The sequence below is a fragment of the Camelus ferus genome, chromosome 34 (assembly GCF_009834535.1).
Source record: "Camelus ferus isolate YT-003-E chromosome 34, BCGSAC_Cfer_1.0, whole genome shotgun sequence".
Lineage (NCBI taxonomy): Eukaryota > Metazoa > Chordata > Mammalia > Artiodactyla > Camelidae > Camelus > Camelus ferus.
Window position 1 is genome coordinate 3,992,886 of NC_045729.1, and position 24,471 is coordinate 4,017,356.

Sequence of the window (24,471 nt, forward strand, 5' to 3'; positions counted from 1 at the left end):
GTGTGGAATGATTCAGGATGTCATTGTGAGTCATGAGGATAAAGATAAATTGTTTTCATTTTTTCTGTCTGTTATCAACCAACTCCTACATAACTACAAAGTTCTTTGCAAACACCCTATTGTGTTTTTTTAAAAAAAGAAATTAACCATCATAATACAGGAACAGCCAGAATTTTATGGGGAAGAAAGTCAGTAGGGTAACAGTAACTTCTGTATCTTTAGGAGGGTAACAAGTCTTCCACTTCCAAATTCAAGAAAGGTGCAATGATCTCCCGTAGTTCCCACATCCTGCGGCGCCCGAGCATAACAGGGAGCACCCTTTCAAAGATAAATGTAGCATCAAAAAATAGTATGTAACATGAAAGTCCAGTGAAGGTGAGGATATAAAACATGATGACAAGCCTCAGTACACGTTTCCTGCAAGGAAAGAAAACACCTGTGTTAAGAGCATTCTGAAGGATGTAGAGAACGAACTAGTGGTTACAGGGGGGAGAGGGAGGAGGGGGGCAAGATAGGGATGGGGATTAAGAGACACAAACTACTATGTATAAAATGAGTAAGCAACAAGATTACATTGTACAAGCACAGGACAATATAGACATTATTGTGTAGTAACTTTAAATAGAGAATAATTTACAAAATATTGAATATTGAAGCACAACCGACGACACAATTCACAGACATAGAAAACAAACTTATGGTTACCAAAGGGGAAAGGAGGTGGGAGGGATAAATTAGGAGTTTGGGACTAACAGATACACACTACTATATATAAAATAGGTAAACAACAAGGATTTTCTGTATAGCACAGGGAACTATATTCAATATCTTATAATAACCTATAGTGAAATGAATCTGAAAAAATATATATATATAAATACATATAACTGAATCACTTTGCTATACACCTGAAACTAACATGATATTGTAAGTCAACTATTCTTAAAAAAAAGAAGATAAATGCTCTTCTCGCCCTCTAGCAATTCTTACCATCTTAACCTCACTTATGAGGTATATGATCCCTATTTTGGGAGAAATAAAGGCACAGGCAGTTAGATTTTCCTTAAGATACAAAATACAAGTGGAATGCAGGTCTCTGTATCACCAGTTTTATCGTAGCACCAGACCTGCCCTTTTAAAGTAACAGAAGCTTTTTCAAGTCTTTGAGGCCTCCTCCCTCTGGGCTGCGTCTATGATGTACTTTATTTATTTGCTTTTAAGTCTTTGCATTATTATCTTCAAATTATAAGTGCAATACATGATTAAGGTAGAAGATCTGGAAAACCCAGAAGATCACAAAGAAGAAAAGAGATTGTCACAGATAATCCAGTTACCTGGCGATAATGACCATCTGGGACACGTTTCAGAAGAGCAAATCTAGAGCAGAGTTAAAGCTGGCTAACGCTCTGCTTTGTGTGGCCCAACTTGGTGGATTCCATGAACCTGAGCCAAGTTTCGTGGCGTTATTGCCACTGGCTATCTCTTGGCAGTTACACAAAAAAATTGCTTCTACTTCACACACTTATGAGAGAGCCAATGTTCTTGAAATAGTCTATTAGGAAGAGGCTTCGAAGGCTGCAAAGGTGAAGCAGAGATGGTCTGTCCTCAAGGAGCCCTGAGTCTAGATTTGTTCTTTCTTGTGAAAAGAAAAATGGCTCACTACCAAAACATATCCACTAAATGAACACCATTCTTCCCAAATTCCAAAATTGATCATCTTTGGAAATACTAAACTGGGACATTTTAACATTAATTTTTTTAAAGAGAAAAATCTTTTTTTCCCCTAAATTACAGATAGCTTGGAAAACAGAGAAATGACAAAACTACAGTCCCATCACTTAGCTATAACTAGCTTAACACAATCAGCGAGGTTTTCTTTTTCCTTTCTTATGTCTCTTCCAGTTATTTATTCTTTCTTTCTTCTTATTTTATTTTATTTTTGTTTTATTTTATTTGTTTGGTGGTTTTTGCTTGTTTGTGTGATTTTTGTTTTGTTTTGTTTTGTTTCGTTTTAGATAAGTCCTTCTAGTTTTTTCTTTCCTTCAGTGAACATTAAAGGTATGGATGGATTCAGATTTTTTTTCTCACTAAGAGAGTCAGATCTTTATTATTTTTCAGTCTACATCCTTTCATCTTTCCAGCAGACTCTCCCACACTAAATATTTTTAAATGGATTTTGTATTTTTGAGAACTTAAAGCAAAACTGATTGGACAGATTTATTTACTGACACTACTGAATCATTTGACTTTTATTTACAAGTCAATGTGATATAACAAAATTTTAAAAAGTTTTTACTATTAAGCAAATAAAAGAACATGTATAATATTTTAAAAGGTTCAGACATTTTTCTTTGGAAAACATCATAGCAGCTAAATCAAGATAAGTTTTTTTCATGATATCACCTGTGTAGAACCAAAAATTAGTGTCATTTACAATTTCATTCATTTTGAGTTTATCTTCTGTAAGGATTAACAACATTCTTTTGATTTTTGAATACTGTTTCCTTGTTTTTCAAAACTTGCCATGGATAAAACCTTTAATTTTTTCCAAAATGTTCACATTATTTGTGATCAATACATGGGGGAAGACTACAAGAGAACTGAGGAATTGGGGATAATAACAGGGAGAGGTCACTCTCTGAAGCTAAAAACAGCAAGATAATTGACTTAGTCTGCAAGATAAACGTTCCCCAAAGAGTTAATGTATAAATATGCTTAAACGGAACCAGTGTGTTTCCAGTTCGCTGACAAGTCTTAAGCAATCTTAACTAGAATGTAATGATGTGATGAAAGATGATCAACTCAGCTGGATTATCTGCCTGTAGAACACAATTAAGTGATCATTGAAAGGCATTCCCTTATTTGTTTATTTGTCTGTTTTTGAGATATAATTCACATGCCATGAAATCTACCCTTTAAAGTGTACAATTCAGTGGCTTTTAGTTTATTCACAAGGTTGTACCATCACCACTTTCTAATTACAGGAAATTTTTGTCAAAATTCCCCAGAACAGTCACTCCCTATTTCCCACTATCTCCAGGCCTGGCAACCACTAATCTGCTTTCTATCTACATGGATTTTCCTATTTTGAACATTTCATGTGAATAGAATCATGTAACATGTAGCCTCTCGGGTCTGACTTCTTTCACTTAGCATAATGTTTTCAAAGGTCATTCATGTTGCAGCATGTGTCAGTACTGTTGTGTGTGTGGCTGAATTATACTCCGCTGTGTGGGTAGCCTACATTTTGTTCACCTCTTTATCAGTTGATGGACATTTGTATAGTTTCCACTTTTTAGCTACTATGAATATTTCTGTGCAGGTTTTTGTGTAGACATGTATTTTCAGTTCTTTGGGTGCATACTTGGGAGCGGGTCATATGGTAGCTTAACATTTTCAGGAACTGCCAAACTGTTTTCCAAAGAGGCTGCACCATTTTACAATCCCAGTAGCACTGTCTGAAGGTTCTAATTTCTCCACATCATATCCAGTGCTTGTCATTGTCCATCTTTTTAATTATAGTTTTCTAAGTGGTATAGAATGGTATCTTGTGATTTTGATTTGCGTTTCCCCCAATGACCAATGATGCTCTCATTATGCTTTTTCATTGAGCATCTTTTCATCTGTTTATTGGCCATTTGTGTGGCCATTTTTCTTTGGAAAAAAATGTCTATTCTGGTTTTTCGTTCATTTAAAAAATTAGGTTGTTTTTCTTTGTTGAGTTTTAAGAGTTCTTTATCTATTCTGGATACTAAATTCTTGATTTCCAGAGTTCTGAAAAAGTTGATTCTGACAATTTTTTCCTGCTCTCATTGATCTTTCTGGGAGGAGGAAGCTTTCTGGAAGCTTCCATAGTCATTGACAGCACTCCTCACTTATTAACCTAGTATTTGTTGAGCATGATGAACACATTTTACATTTCATGTCCCCAAGTGATCAAGATTCCTGCCTTCAAGTAGCCTAGGGAGTATTAGGAGAAGACAGATTTGAAACAATTTAATTGCAGTAATACGCTGTGGGCACTATGTCCGGATTACATGCCAGGTCCAGTGCACACACACAAGAGAGAGAGCTGAGGGTTCTACCTGGGTTGGTGGTTGGAGATAAAGAGTCAAAAAAGTTCCCTTAGAGTGGGGTACTATTCAAAGTATATATGATGGTGTGGCATCTCCAGAAAAAGACCCAAAGAGTCAGAATTTGCCAGTCTTCAATCCCTTCCAAGGGAGAGACATCCTGTCCAGCAAACAAAGGTTTTCAAATCTGTTTAGCAGGTATGTTCTCTCGGCTGGGGGTGGCTGCATCATAGGTTGCAGACACCATCCTTTAACATTTATGTATATAGAGTTATCCAAAGCAATAAGAAAGAAATCTCTGTATCTATATATCTCATGCAACAGATACACGTCTAAAATAATAAGAAAAAATACGACTTAATAAATAAATAGACTTTCAAAGAACAAGAATAATTTATAAAAGGAGGTAAAACAAGTTTTTTAGTCAATTCTTGAAGAAATTCAGTCTTACTGTAGTCTTTACATGTTTTTGGCTTTTGTCCAGCCCCGGAGCCCCTGTCTCTCGCTTACCACATTGCGATGCGGGGAGGAGCGTTCTGCACTAAGGGCGGGGGTGGAGCCTGAGGAAGCAGGGGCTCCCTTCCTTCCACGGCCATTTCTTCAGGGCTCTGAGAGTCTGTTTTCCCTTCTTGCACTTGGTACATCCCCAACTTTGTATTCAGCAGAGTCATGTCCTTGCAAAAGTTCTGGGAAAAAAGAGCAATCAACTATCATCTTTAAAAAATGATTCTAGGTGTTCTGCCCGTCTCGTTGTAGATCATGCAGAGTGTTTTTCCTCTGAAACATTTTAGGGGCCCACATTGCAAGTCACATGTGAGTCATGTGACGAGGTCCTTACTGTACTCCACTAATGAAAGAGACTGACATTCATGGTAGAAAATTAAATGAAACCCACACGCTAATCTTTAACTACTGGGTTATTCAAGTAGGAAGATAATTATCTTTGTATTGAATTCATCTATTCAGTTAGTTCATTGACGCAAAACATATTTATTGAGTGATTCCTACCAGGCGCTATTCTAAGATAAACCGGTTCCCAAAATAGATAAGGAAAGGGCATTCTATTGCATGTGCGTTTTTTAACAAAACAGATAAGGGATCACATGTGTGTTTATAGGGGTTAGACGACAGGCAATAAACAACCAAACACATATTCATTAGATGTTACAGATTAAACTATGCTGACGAGAGAGTAGATAAGGTGATGAGACAGAGTAGCTGAGGTCTGGGTGTCGGACATCTAGTCTAGATGGGTGGGATGGTTAGGCACCTCTGAACGAGTGACAGGGGATTCATTCCTTCATTGCTTCATTCACCTATTTTCATTTACCTTGATGTATAAAATCTTGTGGGAGGAATTCAGAGATGGAGTCATTTTTTTCTGGCAGGGGAGATTAGCAGGGCCTGGGAGATGAGCTGACATCTGAGCTGAGACCTGAATGGGTAATGTGTGGAAGTGGAGGGTAAGCACCAGAGGGAGGAGCTGTAGAAGCAGGGGTGTGAGAGCCTGGGAGCACACCACACCTGGGAGACGTTCTGTTGGCCCAAAGCAGAAGGTCAGGAGAGGGAGAAGAAGGCGAAAAGTCTAGAAAGAGTATGTGGTATGCTGTCAACTTCAAGGGAAAGAATTACCCCTGTAGTTAGATTTAAATCATCTAATTTTATCAACATTTGAACTTGTGTAACTGTGAAATCTTACCTCTATTCTCACAATGAGTTTTTCCTTTAATTCATGGGCTTCATTACAAGCACCTGCCTGAAAAGACAGCCACAATTTGGGGTGGAACATAAATCGTATTTTTTGGTTTATATGATAAAACCTTACTCATTCTTGATAGCACGTAGTTGTAAAGCGGCCTCACTGAAACCTGCTTTTATTCAATAAAACCCTTCCTCTTAGAACAATCACAGTAACTTGCAGGAGGTATAACCAAAATGTTAAAAAAATTATTTTCAATACTTTAGAAGTATACATTTACACAACAGCAGCTTATTATAAACCATCTTTTTCTCTATTCATTATTTTCTCCCTGCTCCTTAAAAAATTTCCACCAGGACATTAGTTGGAGAAACATGATCTGTCTCCAAGGGAAAAAAGAAAGTCGTATTTTCTTTTAAAGATTTTAAATTTTGTAACATATACATGTAAGTCCTCATTATGTTATCCGGGCCTTATGGTTTAGCAAAAGAGCTGTCCACAAAAAGTTTCTGGTTCCTCTTTTCTTCCCAGGTCTCCTTTATATTGTCAGGTAGAGGTGGCAGATGGTTTGGGTCGGTTTCTATCAGTAAGATCAAGACACAGACTGAAAGCAAGCCATCCCCTTCTAGGACGTGAATGCCAATTGCACCTATGTCTGGGGTAAATAATGCTTTTAAAGGTTTTAAGTTAATCATTCCACAATAGACTTGCAGGATACCTTGAAAAGCAGAGCTAGAGCAGGGAAAAGAGGGTTCTGGGATTCAAGATAGTTCTGGGGTTCTAGGGGTGCCCTTTACAGAAACTGATTCTTAAAGAGGTACTTGCAAAAGCAGGCAAAGTATGGACTTTTGAGGTGTAGTTTGTAATGGCAAACGTTGGTTATAAAGCCACAAATATCCAACAAAATAAATTTAATAAATCCAAAAATCAAACCCTGCCTTATATAAACAGGAAAAAGCTAAAATGACATTTAGTGGCCTAGAAAGTTGTTGAAGAAAAAATGCTAAGTGAAAAAAGGCAAGATGCAAACTAATATATATATAATCCCATTAAAATAATAATAATGGGTTAAATATGTACATAGACATTTAGAAGAATGTAAGTATACTAAAATGTTCACTGTTTTTGAGTGAGCGGGATTATTTTTATATGAAATTGCTCTATAATGTTTTAATTATTTAAATAAGCATGCATTACTTTTGTTAGAAGGAAAAAATATATATGTTTTTAATGGGAGAGGAAGAACAAGACTGGTTCTTTTCCTGTGGAAGTATGGGCACGTCACTTCATGTTTCTGAGTTCTGCTTTTCTCTTCTGAAAATGTGGGCGTAACTAACTAAGTTCCTTTCTAAAATTCTGGGTCTCTTTCATTGAATTTTGAATTCCATTCACTAAAATTCTCTGAATCTGAGCTTTCTTTCAAGAACTGTTTTTCTTCCTTAATTACAAAGCCGTCTTATCATTACCTGGACAAATTTGTTATCCATTTCTCCCATGTGCTTTTTGATCTCCGCGATCTTCTTCTTTAAAACAAAAGGATACAGAACAAACGTTGTAATGAATGATGATGTGTGGAATTGAAATGAAACAAATGGCGATTTTTAGAAGAAAGCTCAGTTGTGATCAAATGGGTAGAGATTTAACAGAAGCTGGGTTTTTTTTGTTGTTTTGTTTTTGGCTTTTTTCCCCCATACTGTTCTGGGTGCTGATCTCCAAAATCAACACTAAATCAACAAGATACTACTGACCACATCCTATGTAAGTGGCCATTCTCCTGGTTGGATACTAGTAATAAGTGTTTACCCTCAGACTGCTTAGAGAAAATATACAGTCTACACCCTTCTTTTACCGAGTTCATTCATCACCGACCCCTGAATTGTGTGATTTAATGATTTGGAAAGAGGCTGTGATATGATCATCACATTTTACATTGTTGTAGTTAATTTACACAGTAAGTATCTTTACACAGTATTTACCAAAGATAATTGTACCAAAGATAACTGAGATAGGAATCAGTCTCAGAATGGAAGTTGGGATGTTTGTATGGAGATTTCAGAAAGCTTCATGGACATTGAACTTCACTCAGTATCAGGCAACACCCAAAGGCCATCTCGAAGTCCTCTCCTCAGCTTAAAGTTCTTTTAAATTTGTTCCTGGTGCATGTGCGCGTGCGTGTGCGTGTGCGTGTGTGTGTGTGTGTTTAAATACGTTTACCAATTTCCCCCTCCTCCCTTTTTCATGCCTTTCTGAGTCATCCCATTTCCTCATTAGAAATAAGTGAGCCAATACATGTGATATTACTTTAGCTTGATTAACTTACTCCTCCTTTCATTTTTCCATCCTTTGTTTACTGTTCCTATATTTCTTTCTAACAATCTTCACTTTTCCCTCTGCAGAGTAAACCTACAGCCATCCCTTCCGACTTGGCTTCTGAAATAATTATACTTAAAGTTTCTTATTTATTATGTCACTGCATTTGTTTTTACACAGCCTTTCCCATCAGCCTTTAGTCTTACTGAGGACCGAACTTGCATCAATTTTTACTAGTCGCGTTTATTGGGGCATAATTTACATAGAGTAAAACTCACCTTTTATAGGTGTGCAGTGCTATGAATTTTGACAGATGCTTACTTGTCACTGTCATGTAATCAGTCACCACCATAAGATATGGAATATTTCCATCACACCCAATATTTCCTTGTGTCCCTTTGTCGATCCCCTCCTCCCTTTCCCCACTGGACTCTAGAAAACACTAATCTATCTTCTGTTTCTATAGTTTTGCCTTTTTCAGAATGTTAGATCAGTCTGTAATCTGAGCCCAGCTTCTTTCTTAGCGTAATGCATTTGAGATTCTTTATGCTGCTGGATGATTAAGAAGTCCGTTGCTTTTTTATCACTGAGTAGTATTCCATCATATAGCATTGCCACAGTTTATCCACACACCAGTTGGTGGATATTTGGGTTGTTGCTGGCTTTCAAGTCCGTGCCTGTTTTCTCAGAGCGTGTACAAAGCTGTGCATTTCCAGGACAGAGCATCTCCATATGTATTTGCGATGCTTTCCCTTTTCATATCATCCCAAGTCCTTGTTGGTTTGGTTTTTTATTTCACTTAAATTTGTCTTTGTGGCCCTCTGTCTTTCTCTCTTCATTCTTAACGATATCCATCCTTCCCTATCTCCCCTCCTGCTGAAATCCACGTTCTTATAGTACAGCTGACTTTTGGAGGAAATTTTTAAGGCAGAATATTTCTTGGTCCTTGTCCTCTTCCCTTTCTTCATACTTTGCAATTTCCAAAGCCCAAAATATTGAAAAAAACTCTTCAACTAGCCGAAATGAGGTTGCTACTTTAAAATACTGGACTGACTCTTAGTTAAAGGTATTTTTTTCCCTTGGTGATAAATCTGTGCTGATCTGTAGATGGCTTTTTAATATGTGAGGGGTCTAAATAAATATTACCTTTCTACAATAAAAGAGGCATTTTTCTCTTTTACTTCTTTTGAAACCCACTTAATTTAAATTTGGCTTGAACTAAAGCAGAGGCTGGCAATTTCAATAAAAAAGAGGTTAGACATAGACTTTTTCCATTTTTAGAGACTTTTCTTCAAATGCCTGAAGTTTAGTACAGAAGAAAAATTATCAGCCAGGGCTCTGAAGTCTAATTCTTATCCACAGTTGGTCACTACCTTTCTAACATTTGACGACTCTGTTAAAAAGGGAAAATTAAACCATTCTCAGAAAAGAGTCTCTAAGAAATGCAAGGAGGCGAAACAACAGGAAAACTCTGCAGACTGTGAAAACCAACCCAAGCACTCTTCACGAAGGCATTCAAGAAACACAAATATCTCTCTTAGATTCCAACGATGCAGTTCCTCACTGATGTGTATTTCCTGCACGTCTGTGTACTGTTAGGTGCTGGGGTACGAATATTAAGGAGAGAAGTTTTCCCTTAAGGTTCTCATCATTATCTTAAGATAGTACCGAGATACACATCTCCCAAATTTGTCTGACTGAGTGTCTAGGTAGAAAAGAAATGTCTAGCCTTGTTGTGCTATTAGAGACTAAAGGTGGTGATACCCAGGTGAAATATGCTCAGAACTGACCACCAGGGAGCTCTCCTTGTGACAGAAGACGGGTTTGAATTCTCGTTCTGACCTGTCAGACAATCAAAGGGGTGGGAAGAGGTGGCAGAGTCCCGACAGCCTCCCAGATCATCTTGTCCAAGCCGCCAGCTTACCTCAATGTTTGACCCCTGATCAGGGTCAAGATCCTGGTGTGACTCCAGCTTTTCAATTTGGCCCTCCAGGGACATCACCTCACTTAATAAGCTGCAAACAGACCAAGAGATGGACTAAATTCTGTGGATTAAGTAAACTTGCCAATGGACAATCTTTTTTGATCCTATTTCTGAACAACAGGACTTTTAGGTAGTGATTGCATAGAACTCGGAAGTCATAAACACAATTCAAGAAAGTAAAAAACACTGTAAATAATCTAGATGATAGTAAAGAAATGCAATCTAACTGGATACAGGAGACATTTAAAATGATTAAAATGCAAGTTTAGTTAAATTTCTAGAAAAAAAAAATCACAGAAAATCTTTGGGATCTAGGAGTAGGCAAGGAGTTCTCAGACAATGTCAAGAACACGACCCATAAGAGGGAACACTGATAAACCAGACCTCATCAAAACGTAAAACTTTCGCTTGGCCAAAGACTCTCTTAAGTAGATTTGCATGTCATATATCCAGCAAAGGTCTTATATCTAGAATATATGAAAAGCTCTCAAAACTCAACATTAAAAAACAAACTATGCAATTAGCAAATGGACAAAAGACATCTCAGACACTTAACCAAGAGGATACACAGAAGGCAAGTAAACACATGAAAGAATGTTCAGCAGCATTCGCTATTAGAGAAATGCAAATTTAAACTACAATATATCAAGATAAACTTACCAGAATGGCTAAGACCAAAAATAGTGATAACACCAAATGGTAGTATGGATGTAGAGAAATTATATCACTCATATATTGATGGTGGGGATGTAAAACGGTATAGCCACTCTGGAAAACAGTTCAGCAATTCCTGTCAAAGCTAAAAGCAGGCTTATCATATAATCCAACAATTTCACTCTTGGGCAATTATTCCAGAGAAAGGAAGACCTGTTTTCACACTGGAAGCTGTCCGTGAATGTTCAGAGTAGCTTTATTCATGCTAGGCCAAAACTAGAATGAATATAGATATGTGTGTATATATATACACATATGAATTATGTCATAGAATGCTACTCAGTAATTGAAGGGAAGGAACTATTGATTCATGCAACAGTCTGGATAAACCTCAGGGAACTTATGTCCAGTGAAAAAAACAACATCAAAAGGATACACAACTTCATGGTTTGATTTATGTAACATTTATGAAATAATATATTTATAAATATGTGGAACAGATTTGTCTTGCCAGGGTTTAGGGATGGATGGGAGACAATGAGTGTGACTATAACGGGGTAACACAAAGGAGCCCTGTGCAGTGGTTACAGGGGAGAATCTTGATTGTGGTGGCGGTTATGCAAGGCCACACATATGATAAAATTGTATAAACCCTGCACACACACACACACACACACACACACACACACACACACACACACACACACACAAATGAGTGCACTTATAACTGGTGAAGTCTGAATACGCTCTGTCGATAATACCAAGGTCAATTTCTTGGTTTCGATGGTTTACTAGAGTTGGACAACATGTTACCATTTGGAAAGGCGGAGGAGAGGGTGCATGGGGCTATTCTGTACACTTCTTTGAAATCCCCTGTGAATCTATAAATAAATAAATAATAAACAAGAGAAAATATAAAATAAAAATAAACAAAAGAATATTATTAACAACTTTAAACCAATAAATTTGACAATTTAGGTGGAATGGGCAAATTCCTTGAAAGACGCAATCTACCATTAAAACATACTCAAGAGCTGGGTAGCCGGAGTGGCCCTGTAACTCTATATATTATTAAAGAAATTAAATTTGTACTTAAAAATCTTACCACAACGAAAACTCCAGGCTTCACTGGTGAATTCAACCAAATATTTAAGAAAGAAATTAAGCCTGTTTACACAAAGTCTTCCAGAAAACAGAAAAGGTGGGAAAACATCCCAATTTTTTCTATTATTCTATGAGGCAAGCATTAGTCTGATACTAACAGTAGACATTACAAGAAAGAAAATCACACATCAATATTTCTCATTAACATACATGTAAAATTTCCATTTTTAGTAAGCTGAATCCAACAACATATAAAAAGGATAATATATTAGGACCAAGTGGGGTTTATTCTGGGGATTCAAGGCTAGTTCAGCATTCAAAACTCAGTCATTATAATTCGCCATGTCAAGAGAATTATAAACAAACAAAAAATGTGATCATTCATAAATGCAACAAAAGCTATTGAAAAATTCGGTTATCGCTTCTGATTTTAAAAACAACCCAGGAAACAAGAATAGAAGAGACTTTCTCAATCTGAGAAAGGGTGTCTTTTAAAACAAACAAAAAATCCAGCTAATATCACACACTGTTTTTCCTGTAATATTGAGAACAAAGTAAGGATGTCTGCTATCTGCTGTCGCCCCTCCTAGTCCACATCGTACTAGAAATTCTAGTCAATATAAGGCAAGAAAAAGAAGTAAAAGGAACACAGATTGGAAAAGAAGATAGAAAGCTGTCTCTATTTGCAGACAACATAATTATCTACGTGGAAAACCCCAAATAACCTAAAAACTACTGGAACTAATGAATGAGTTTAGCAAGGGGACAACACAAGATCAATATAGAAAAATCGACGGCATTTCTATATACTAGCAATTAAAAAGGAATTGAAAAATTTAAAGTACTGTTTATAATAACACCAAAACCGTGAAATACTTAGACATAAATCTAACCAAATGTGAAGTATCTGTACACTGAACACTATACAACCCTGATGGAAGGAATCAAAGAAGATGTAGAGAGAAATACTGTATTCATGAACTGGAAATGTTGATATTGCTAAAAACTGTTAATTCTTCCCAAATCTATCTATATGTTAATAGTAGTTCCAGTCAAAATCATAGGAGGATTGACAGGCTGATTCTAAACTTTACATGAAAAAGAAAAAAAAAAGTTAGAATACGCAAAGCAATTTTGAAAAAGTAGAACGAAACTGAATAATGCTCACTACCTAATGTCAAGACTTAATGTAAAGCTACAGTAATCAAGGCAGTGTGGCATTACCAAAAGTATAAACATGTATTATTGGAACAGAATAAAGAACCCAGAAAGAGACTCACACATACATGACCCATTGATTTTCAACAATGGTGCAAGGTCATTCCATGGAGAAATAAAACTCTTTTCAATAAATGTTGCTGTAACAACTGGCTATACATAGGCTAAAAAAAGCAAAAAGAAAGGAATCTTAGGATACATGTGTTAAAAAAAAAAAAGGAACTTTGATCTCTGTCTATTAAGGACTTCATGTTTGTGTCTCCACAAAATTCATACACTGAAACCCTAACCCCCAGTGGGATGGTACTGGGAGGTGGGATCTTAGGGAGGTAGTTAGGTTTAGATGAAAGTCATGAGGTGGAGACTCTGTAATGGGATTAGTATCCTTACAAGAGGAGAGAGACTAGAACACTGCCCACCACAGGAGGAAACAGCGAGAGGGTAGCCATCATGCAAACGGCATAGCCATTTTCAAACAGTTCGGCAGTTTTTTTCCACAGATATAAACATACACTTATGATATGACCCAGCATTCTGACTCCTGATTGTTTACCCAAAGAAAATTTAAAAATGTGTGTTCACACAAAAACCTTTATGTGAGTGTTTATAGTGTCTTTGTTTTTTTAAAAAAATTGTTTATTTATTTTGTTTGTTTTTGTTTTAGGAGGGTAAATAGGTTTACTTATTTACTTACTTATTTTAATGGAGGTACTTGGAGTTTGAACCCAGAACTTCGTGCATGCTAAGCATGAGCTCTACCACTGAGCTGTACCCTCCCCCCATACTGTCTTTACTTATGATTGCTGAAAAAAACCTAAATGTGCATCAACTAGTGAATAGATAAACTGTGGTATATTTATATAATGGGATACTATCCAGCAACAAAAAGGAATAAAGTACCACTGTATGCAACATGAATGAATCTCAAATGCATTACACTAAGGGAAAGAAGGTACACTCAAAAGGCTATGCAGAGGGGAGGGTATAGCTCAAGTGATGGAGTGCATGCTTAGCGTGCACAAAGTTCTGGGTTCAATCCCTGGTACCTCCTCTAAAAATAAATAAATAAATAAATAAATAAACCTAATTACCTCCCCCCAGCCAACAAATAAACTAATTAATTTTTTTAAAAAACAAAACAAAACAAGTCTATGTACAACGTGATTCCATTTACGTGGCATTCTAGAAACGGCAAAACTGTAGGGACAAAGATCAGGTCAGTGGTCCCCAGCAGCCTGCCCTGGGGAGAGGCGTTAACTACAAAAGTCCATGAGAGATTTGGGGAGCAATGAGAGTGTTCTGTATCTTCACCGTGATGGCTACATAACAGTATGCATTTTCCAAAACTAGCAGCGCTGTACAATAAAAACCATAATTTTACTGTATGTGAATTATGCCTTAATTTTTAAAACAGGAAGAAATTTTAATGTATAGGATTTGACTTAATAAAAACAAGGAATCTTTTCAAATCCAAATAGTATTCATGCTCTGGAAGGAAAACAAAAAAAGAAAGGTCATCTTGAATTGAATCGTCAGGAGAAGGCCAAGATAAAGAGCTATTGAGCTGAAAGGTATGGTGACGTTTAACTGAATGTGAAGACGTTTAATTGAAAGGTAAAGAAACATCTAGAAGAGAGGCCCTGCAGTAGGGAAGAGTTTGGAATGTGGTAGGAAGGTTTAGAAAGCCAGAGAAATTTATTTCTAAAGATAGCTTCCATTTATTCATTGTTTATTATGTACCAGGCCCTGTATTAAATGCTTTACATGCGGTATTTTATTTCATACCCACAATAAACTAATGAGGTGGCTGTCATTAGTCCCTTTTTATAGAAGAGAAAAGTCAAGGCTTAAAAAAGGTTTATTAGCCTACCCAAGAAATGTCAATGTCAGGATTCAAACCGGGGTCCCTCTGACCCCAAAGCCCATCTTTATGCTAGTGACTGGATAAATAACAGCTCTCTCATTTCTGTTTCATCTTGGAATTTTCCACTTTAATTCAGATATGCATTAACAAATATACTTTAATGGTTCTTTCATGTCACACTGGTTGGATCCCTTTGGAAAACACTGAATAAAACTCGAGGATCACTGGGAACCTCAATACATCGTTTTGATAACTATTAACGTGGCTTCAAGGAGAGAGTCTCTGAGGGAACTCCATCCCTCGAGAGAAGAGAGAGCCAAGATGCAGATAACTTTGATGTAGGCTTTGAGGTTTTGTGTCGTTGACTTGTTTTTAAATTGAAGTATAGTCTGTTTACAATGTTGTGTCAATTTCTGGTGTACAGCATTGTGTTTCAGTCATACACGTACATACATATATTCATTTTCATATTCTTTTTCACCATAAGTTACTACAAGATATTGAATATAGTTCCCTGTGCTGTACAGAAGAAACTTGTTGTTGATCTATTTTATATATAGCAGTTAAAATTTGCAAATCTCGAACTCCCAGTTTATCCCTTCCCACCCCCATCCTCCCCACCCCCATAACCATGAGTTTGTTTTCTAGTGACGTTGACTTTTAATCATAAGGCCTTATACGTCTTATCCTAAAGACTTTACCACCTGAAACCCAAAATTTCTTAAGTTTCTGGAGCTATGAAACTTTTCACTTATTTTCTGACCAATCCCAGCACCCTACAATTACCTCTTCACTGTGTTTTCTGTTAGGTTTATTTTTTGTATAATATTTTTAATTTTCTCCATCCAGTCTGTACTGTCAGCTCCAAGTTCTTTCCCTTGTAGACCCATCTGCGTATTCCAGTGGTTTAGCTGGAAGAACACGCTCTTCTGACTCCTACAGAAATATCATCATGATCAGTATGAAGGTAGAAAATGGGAAACAGCTCACATGGCCTGAAAGTCTCTTCCTTTGGATGACAAATCGGTCTGCTTATTCATTTTCTGTCACCAGGACCAGGCAGGCACTTAGGCCACAAGAAAGAAGTTTGGACATTTATTTAATATCCATGTTAACAAACCCTTACAAGGCTAGAGAGAACAAGGTGTATTTTATAGTCCGTTAAAAATATAGATATATTTTTATCTTTCCCCGTAAAGAATGAATGTTAAGTATTGTTTTCAGGATAGTGGTTGCATCTTGGTGGGGGAGAAGAGGTATATAACAGGGAAAGAGTCCATAAGGATTTAATAATACATTTTTAATATAATTATAATAATTTTCAGCTCTAGAAAATTATCTGAGAGTGATGAGATGTGTATTAATTCCAGGCTCCAAAGAAAAGTTTGCAAAGAGAACCCCGTGGCTCTGCCTACATGCCTAGAAATGTCCTTGTTCTGCATTCTGGCTGGAACATGTAGGTAGTTACGTGTGCACATGAACGCTTTATGGTTCAAGACATGTTTGGATTTTAAATCTTCTCGGCTTTCCCTAAGTTCTGTGCTAAGTTTCATTTTTCCCTCCCCAAAACATTATTAAATGTTCTGTCTTGCATGAGCCAAGGCTTACAGTTCAGGGATGCTCTCATCTGAAAACGGCACAGATGTGGGCACTTGGGGATCTTCATGTTGAATGCAATCTCTTTCTTGCTCATCTTGTTCATTCTGCAGGTCCTGGTCATGCCCAGCCTCCAGCTCCAACGTATCCTGATAAAGATTATGAAGGAAGCAAAGTAGAACCAAAAGGTTTATCACAAGAGGCGCTGGGCCCTCTAGGGTACCCATACCCCCTTCTCTGGGGGCAAGCGCATAGCCCTCTCTGAGGCTGGAGCCTCCAAAGGCATTTGTGAGATGGGAAGACATGCCCTCCTGCTCTGTTGACAGAGGAAGGCTGGGATGGGAACGTGTAGAGCAGGGAGACCAGATCAGTCTATTATTGAAATAATCTGCATAAGTCAATGGGAGTAACATTCACATACCTCTACAAGTTGCCTTCATGTACACCATTTCTTCTTATCCTCATGATAGCCCTCAGGTGGATAAGGGTAGGTACTGAAATCCCCTAGGCCACTCACTTTTAGTGATTTGGCCAAGGTCACATGGTACAGTGAGTTAAACGGTGACCCCCAAAAAGGTTTGTCCGTGTCCTAATGGTAGGCTCCTGAGAATGTGCCCTTATTTGGGAAAAAGGATCTTTTCAGATGTAATTAAGTTAATGATCTTGAGATGAGATTATCTTGGATTACCTGGGTGGGTCCTAAATTCAATGACAAGTGCCCAAATGATAAACAGAAGAGGAGAAGACACAGATAGAGAAATGGAGTGAAGAGGGAGGTGGAGGTAGGATGGTTGGGTGGGTAGAGCTCAGTGGTAGAGCTTCATGCCTGCATGCAGGAGGTCCTGGATTCAATCCCCAGTACCACCATCAAAACAAAGAAACAAAAAAGATGGAGGCAGTCTGGAGTTTATATGGCCACAAAGCAAGGAATGCCGGGAGCCACCAAAACCTGGAAAAGGCAAGGAAGGTTTCTCCCCAAGAGACTTCAGAGGGAGCGTGCCCTGGCTGACCCCTTGATTTTGGAATTCTGGCCTCCAGAACCATGAGAAAATACGTTTTTATGGCGTTAAACCACCAAGTCTAATTTGTTATAGCTGCCACAGGAAACCATTCCATATGGCTAGTAAGTGTGTAGACTAGAACTTGAGCTAGGTTTTCTGATTCCAAGACCATGGCTCTTTTCGTCATATCCTAGGACCTGGGTTCAGATGAAGGAATACCTAGTCCCTGCCACCGGCACCTTCACAACTCAGGGACACCTCACCAGTGAGGCAGGATTATTACCACATTTACAGGTGAAGAAACCAAGGCTAGGTTTCCCAAGGATTATGCAACTCCACTATCTCTTAGCTACCTCTTCAAAAATAAAACACATCCACAATTTCAGTTTCTTTCCACGAAATCTTTGGCCAGGATATTCAAAAGCAGCGGAAACACTGTGATGGAATACACCCCAGTGGGAATCAGAGGACCGGAATTCTAAGTCTTGTCCTCCTGCTGTGGATGTGGAACAAGTCACTGGACCACTGCAAAGCTCAGCTTCCTGGTCTGTGATAAGAAAACTGGGCCAGATCATCTCTAGAGTTCTGTCCACATCCAGTAATCAACAGTGACACTTCTTATCTTCATCAGTCATTTCACTGTAATGGTTAATATACCCCAAAAGAGTCCAAAGGCAGGAAGTAGAAGTTGAAAAAAAAAAGAGTTTTTAAAATCTGCAGGACTGAATACATAAAGAAATGTGTGTTGTTTTAAGTCACAGACTTGTACTTGCATAAAACACACAGTCCAAGGATATGACTTTCCATTCACATGCAGCTCTTTGAAGAGCTCATGGGTCACCTCAAACTCAGAAAGTAAAAAATGGAACCCATCGTATTTCCCCTCTGCCTTGTCCGGGTTCCCCATCCTTGCATATGGTCTCCCTATCCATCCAGATGCTCTGCCAGAAACCCGAGCAGCCCTTGAAATGTCATGGGAGGCAGTCTTTCCCCTCTTCATTATGCATGTCATATCAGCTTGGTGTCATAGCCTCTAACACCTAACTTATTTATTTTTATTGAAGTATAGTTGATTTACAATGTGTTAATTTCTGGTGTACAGCATAGTGATTCATTTATATATATATATATATATATTCATTTATATATATATTTTTTCATTTATATATATATTTTCATTTTTATATATATATATATATATATATATATATATATATATATTCCTTTTCATGTTCTTTATCACTATAGTCCATTACAAAGTATTGAATATAGGTCCCTGTGTTATACAGCAGGACTTTGTTATTTATATATTTTATTTTTTAATAATTAAAAAATTATTTTCCTTATTTTTTCCTTTTTTGGGGGGAGGAGGAGGTAATTAGGTTTGTTTGTTTGTTTACACTCTTATTGTGGTATATTCCCTATACAGTAAGCTATGCATATTTCAAATGTACAACTTGATGAATTTTACTAGATATATGCACCAATGAAACCACTACCACAATAAAGACAGCTAACATATCCATCAGTCCAAGAAGTGCAACTTTCAAATTCCCAATTTATCTCTTCCCACCTCTTTTACCCACTGGTAACCATAAGTTTGTTCTCTATGCCTGTGAATCTGTTTCTGTGTTATAGATAAGTTCATTTGTGTCCTTTTTTTTAGATTTCATATATAAGCAATATCATATGGCACTTCTCTTTCTCTTTCTGGCTTACTTCACTTAGAATGACCATCTCCAGTTCCATCCATGTTGCTGCAAAGGGCATTTTTTATGGCTGAATAGTACTCCAATATGTATACACCACATCTTCTTTATCCAGTCATCTGTTGATGGACATTTGGGTTGTTTCCATGTCTTGGCTATTGTAAGTAGTGCTGCTGTGAACACTGGGGTGCATGTGTCTTTTTGAATTATATTTTTCTCCAGGTATATGCCCAGGAGTGGGATTGAAGGTTTATTTATTTTATTTTTAGAGGAGGTACTAGGGATTGAACCTGGGACCTTGTGCATGCTAGGCATGCGCTCTATACCACTTGAGCTATGCTCTCCCCACTGTTTATCTACTGTATATAGTACAGGAACACCTGTCTTTTAAACTGGTGTCCTCTTTCCCCATCCTCCTGGCATCCCTGCTCAGGGCATCCCAGTCAGCGCCCTACCTCCAGTCCTCATCAGTCCTCGACTCCTCCTGGTGTCCTGACTTCCAGTCTGCATCCTGCTCTATCTCCATCTCCTTCGCGTCCTGCCTGCCTGCTTGCTTGTCATGCCTTTTCCTTCCCCGTCCCTCTCTCAGAACAGTTTCTCTTTGGCCCCTTTGTCTTTGCATGTGCTGCTCCTTCTTTCTGAAATCTTTTTCTTCCCTCCAGTTCATCCTTCAAACCTCAGCTGTCATATCCCCCTAGTCTTCTCCCTGTTCAGCCCTCCTGTGTACTTCACAGCACATCTGCATCTAGGATGGACTTTATCATCCATAGCCACATTCCTGTCTGAGTCCTTCCTGGCTTGTGAGCTCACTGAGGTGAAAGGATTTTATATATATGTGTGTCCTAGCACATAGCGGATGCTCAGTAAGTGGTTGGAGAACAAATAGACTTCAGAAATAGGCAAATACATTCTGCTTATAAGGGATGCAAACAAAAGCAGGAAATAGGAAAGTCTGTTCACTGACCTGGCATCTGAAATTGACACTGTATATAACAGTGCCAGGGATCAGAAATGTGAAACCAGAGCAAAATATTCATTTCTAAATATTTTGGAGGAGTTTTGATGGTTAGATACAGCAACTATGGCAGTCTGGCTAAAAAAGTCTATTTTGTTCATTAAAATTGATTTCTTTTTTGCTCCTATTAACTCTTTGTCCATTTTCTGAACCTATCCTTTACGATTATAATCTTTTTTATGATCATAAGTCTTATGATTTCTCTTATAAGAGACAAATGTAAGATTATGCAAAGTACAGACCCCTTGGTTTGCTTTCAGAGAATAAGCGAAAAAGGTTTTCTTTCCCAAGAAGTCACATATTTGCCCTTTTGTCAGCAGAGAGCCACATTTATTAATAATTCTTTGTTAACTATGCAATTGCCTGTGATTTAGTTTGCATAATTATAGAATTTTCTGTATAAACAAATTCACATAAAGAAATACAATAATTACTTTAAAAAATATTCTGTTAAACCTTAATGCCTTGACCTGAAGTTTTTAAGAAATAGTCTATAAAAACGCCTTATACTCTGAGAGTGTAGACTATCTGATAAACTCTTACAGAGTAAATAATTTTATTATCTAATTAGACTTATTCTGTCCTGGGCTGACAAACAATGATACCACCGCTCAATGAGTAACATTTGCAGCAACGTGGATGGACCTAGAGAAGATTATGCTTAGTGAAAAAAGTCAAAGAAAAGCAAATACTTATATGTAGAATCTAATATCACTTGTATGTAGAATCTAAAAAACAATACAAATGAAAGTATATAGCAAAACAGAAATGGACTCAAAAGATAAAGAAAACGAAACAAGTGGTTAACCAAAGGGGAGAGGGAAGGAGAGAGCACAAATTAGGGATATGGGATTAAGACATACAAACTACTATATATAAAATGATAAGGAACAAGGACATCTTGTACAGCACAGGGAATTATAGCCATTATCTTGTAATAACTTTGAATGGAGTATAGTCTGCAAAAATACTGAATCACTATGCTGTACACCTGAAACTAATACAATATTGTAAACCAACCGTACTTCAGTGAAGAAGGAGTAACTGAATCTTTCTGATCCATCCTATTAGAAGACAATCTGCAATCCAGGGGGCAATGCTACAGATATTAACTTGTTCTAAGGTGGAAAACGTCACAGTTATTTCACAAATGCCAAAGACAAAAATAACATAACGCACAACGTAACAACATAACTTTGCATGGGGATGTCAGTAAGTCCCTTGTGTGGTAACTGCAGCCCGCAGGGGAGAGGATGGCTCTCTCCTGATTTAAAGCTCTGAACCTTTTGCACCTGTTATGAAGAAAATGACCTGCTTTGATATGAGATGTGAAGTTCCTCTCTTCACCTGCTGTGGCATTGAAGTCTGTCCCTTACCCATCGTTTAGTCTCCAAATCATGAAGGAAGCCAGTTTGAGGGTTTTCAGAGACAACGTCCTCCTCATCCAACCTGTCCAAGGTGGGGTTCGTTCTGGTGAATTCCCTCAGCAAACTGTAAGTCACACAATCAGAAGAGATGCCGTTATTCTGCCTTCAGTCTGCAGGTCAGGCCTGCCCTAAACATTTCTAGAGCGAGAACACTGGGATCTTTCTGGCCCCAGAGAGCACCTGCTACTCTTGTACTGATTTTATTCTGTGTGAATGATGTCTAGCACACTGTGTATTGTACAAGACAGAAATAGGGAGGCTGGATAAATACTTGTTGACTGAATCCATAAATGATGCATCAGCGAGTGTCTGCATTCTAAAGTCATTGCAGCTCCGTGTGTGTGTATGTGCAAATGTGTGTATAAAATAAACAAATAATAAATAAATACATTTCTTTTAAAAGTAGTTTAAAAGCATCATATGTTTCAAAAGAAAGGAGAAAATGAGTGATATATCTTGATGGCTAGCCCCCAGGTGTCCTCTTCTCAACAGTTACTAGTTTCTTCTTTATTCTTCCACAGAGATTCTATGCATAAATAAGCAGCTACATTTATTAAATATATACACGCCTTTTTACATATAAATGAGAGGCTATTATACACGTTTTATGTACCTTGTTTTTCTCTTTGACAACTTATCTTGAAGTCCAATTCGTATCAGTACGTATAGAGCTGCCTCATTTTAAAAATGGTTGTATGGGATTCCATTGTAAGGTGATTAGCATAATTTGCTAATCAGTTCTTTATTAATGTTTATGTACATTGTTTCTAATCAATTGCTACTGCAAACAACGCTGTGATGAATATCCCTACACGTCTATGTGTATGTGTACAAGAATCCACTGGGTAAGCCTAAAAGGAGAATTCCCGGGTCAATAGATCAAAATATACTTAAAATTTTGATAGATTTTACCAAAGTATGCTTTCAAGAGGTTAAAGTCATTTTTTGTTGCAAAAGTGATGCGAGTGCCTGTTTCCCTGCTCCTCCTCTAAAACCACGTATTAGCAGAGGTTTTGACCTTTGCCAATCTAGTACATTTCAACCAGTATCTCATTGTAGTTTTCATCTCTTTTTATGAGTGAGGTTGAACGGCTTTGCCTGTGCAGACAAAACTCATGTCTTTCTTTTTCTAAGGCAATTGTGTTGATAGAATCCCTTTCCCACTCCCTGTTGGGCTATTGTTGTTTTCCTGGGTGTGTATAGATGTGCACGCACATGCTCACATGTACTTTTGAATGAATCACAGTAGGTTTGCAACGGGCACCCATAGCAGTGGTTTCCTACCCGTGCCTTGAACCCTGAGGTTAGGGCGGGCTCTACACCTACTCTGCACAGAAAGCGGTCCTGCCATCTATGTACACTTCTATTGATGAAATAAATACTGCTGAAAGTTTCCAAATATATATGCTACTGTTATTAATAAATTATAAGTGCACTTAAAAACATCTTTGATATCATAGCTTTTTTGACATATGAGGGGTTCTGGAAAAATCTTTTACTTTGATTTCTTCCTTTTTAAAAATGTTGTCAACCATTGGTTTTTATTCATATACATTCCTATCATGTAGTAACCTATGTATTTGTGTATTTATATGAATATCAGTGCTTCCTCTTTTCTAGAAACTATGTTAAATGGTTTATATCTTTAGCAAGTGAAGATAATGAAGGCACAAAAGAATCAACAATTTTCACAAATTGAGATGAAAATCTTGATCATTCCTATTCAGCTGATGTCTGCCTGGTTTATGACCATAGGTCCCCTTGGTGTCTCACAGGACGTACCACACTAGATAATCATAAAGTCAAAATTAGAAGAATTTTGGTGAAGAATGTCAGCCCCAACCCTGAACTTGGCAATCTCATCATTTGTGTCCTACCAGCCTGAGGAAGTCTCTAGATAGGGCCCCAGAAACTGCCCCTGGGAGCTCAGCTCTGACTCACTTCTGCCTCACACCTTCAGCTGCGTTGATATTTTGGAGAAAGCCTTTGTTTTTCTCTGTCAACTCCTGTTCCTTCACAACTGCCTTCATCTGCGGAGGCTTCTTGTCGCTTAGCTTGGTGAGAGCCATTTCTCCAGCACTGCAGGGGCGATGGTAGATCTCTATTTGTAAATTCATGTTTGTTTTATTCTTTTCCTACTGTTGATGATGATTTCTAATTTTTCACTATTATAAACACTCTACTAATGAATATCCCTGTTTAGTAATTTTCAGCGCATCTCTATTACTTAGAATCCTTCCCTAGAAATGGAACTACTGGGAATATGATATACAGATTTTTTAAGGATTGGGGGAATTCTTCCTAAATTACTTTCTTAAAGGTTCAACCAACATATACCAGCAGCAGTTGTGCATGAGAATGGGAACCTTGATTCCAGCCTGATAGGCAAGTGTTAGATGGAGAGCAGAGAATTGAATTAAGAGTATTTAAGTAGTGAGAAAAAGAATAGTGAAGGGAAATAGGGAAGAAGGTAGAAAAGGATGCGACAGGTTCTAGGAAGCTCGTATGAAAAGCCAGTATGAAAGGATTCACGCAAAATGTTAACTCCTAGTTACTAGCAGAGGTCAGAAGGGTTGCACCCAGCCCCAACCAGGGGGAAACTGTCTCCTCTGTGTACTCAAGTCAGTGACTGTAGTCAGTTGTCACTGGGGGGTGGTCTGGCCCCTAGGACCCTAAGGGACAGAGGGGACCGCAGACTGACAGGAGGGGAAGTGACAGCAGGGATTTTCCTAGTGGAGCGATTTAATGGCTGTGATTAGGAACAGACGGAAGCAGGAGAGAGCTGCTGGGAACCACAGAGATACTGGAATCAGCTGA

General features: G+C 37.8%; 1 protein-coding gene across 1 annotated transcript; it reads right to left on the reverse strand.

Annotated features, from left to right (window-relative positions):
- Nucleotides 1-155: 155 nt before the first annotated feature.
- On the reverse strand, nt 156-23,771 carry SMCO2 (single-pass membrane protein with coiled-coil domains 2). The gene is made up of 9 exons (XM_032472895.1): nt 23,596-23,771; nt 21,604-21,718; nt 16,515-16,651; nt 15,693-15,842; nt 10,007-10,097; nt 7,239-7,295; nt 5,773-5,829; nt 4,584-4,759; nt 156-417 (listed from the first exon to the last, which is right to left on the reverse strand). Exons 1-9 carry the CDS (start codon nt 23,769-23,771, stop codon nt 219-221), a joined length of 1,158 nt encoding a protein of 385 aa, XP_032328786.1. The 3' UTR covers nt 156-218.
- Between the last annotated feature and the right edge of the window lie 700 nt (nt 23,772-24,471).

Coding starts and splice junctions, on each gene's coding strand:
- SMCO2 (XM_032472895.1), bottom strand. CDS start 23,771: ATGAATTTACAAATAGAGATCTACCATCGCCCCTGCAGTGCTGGAGAA. Junction 5,830..7,238: donor TGGATAACAAATTTGTCCAG/GTAATGATAAGA, acceptor CTGTCTTTTCAG/GCAGGTGCTTGTAATGAAGC. Junction 418..4,583: donor CCTCCCCGCATCGCAATGTG/GTAAGCGAGAGA, acceptor CTTTCCTTGCAG/GAAACGTGTACTGAGGCTTG.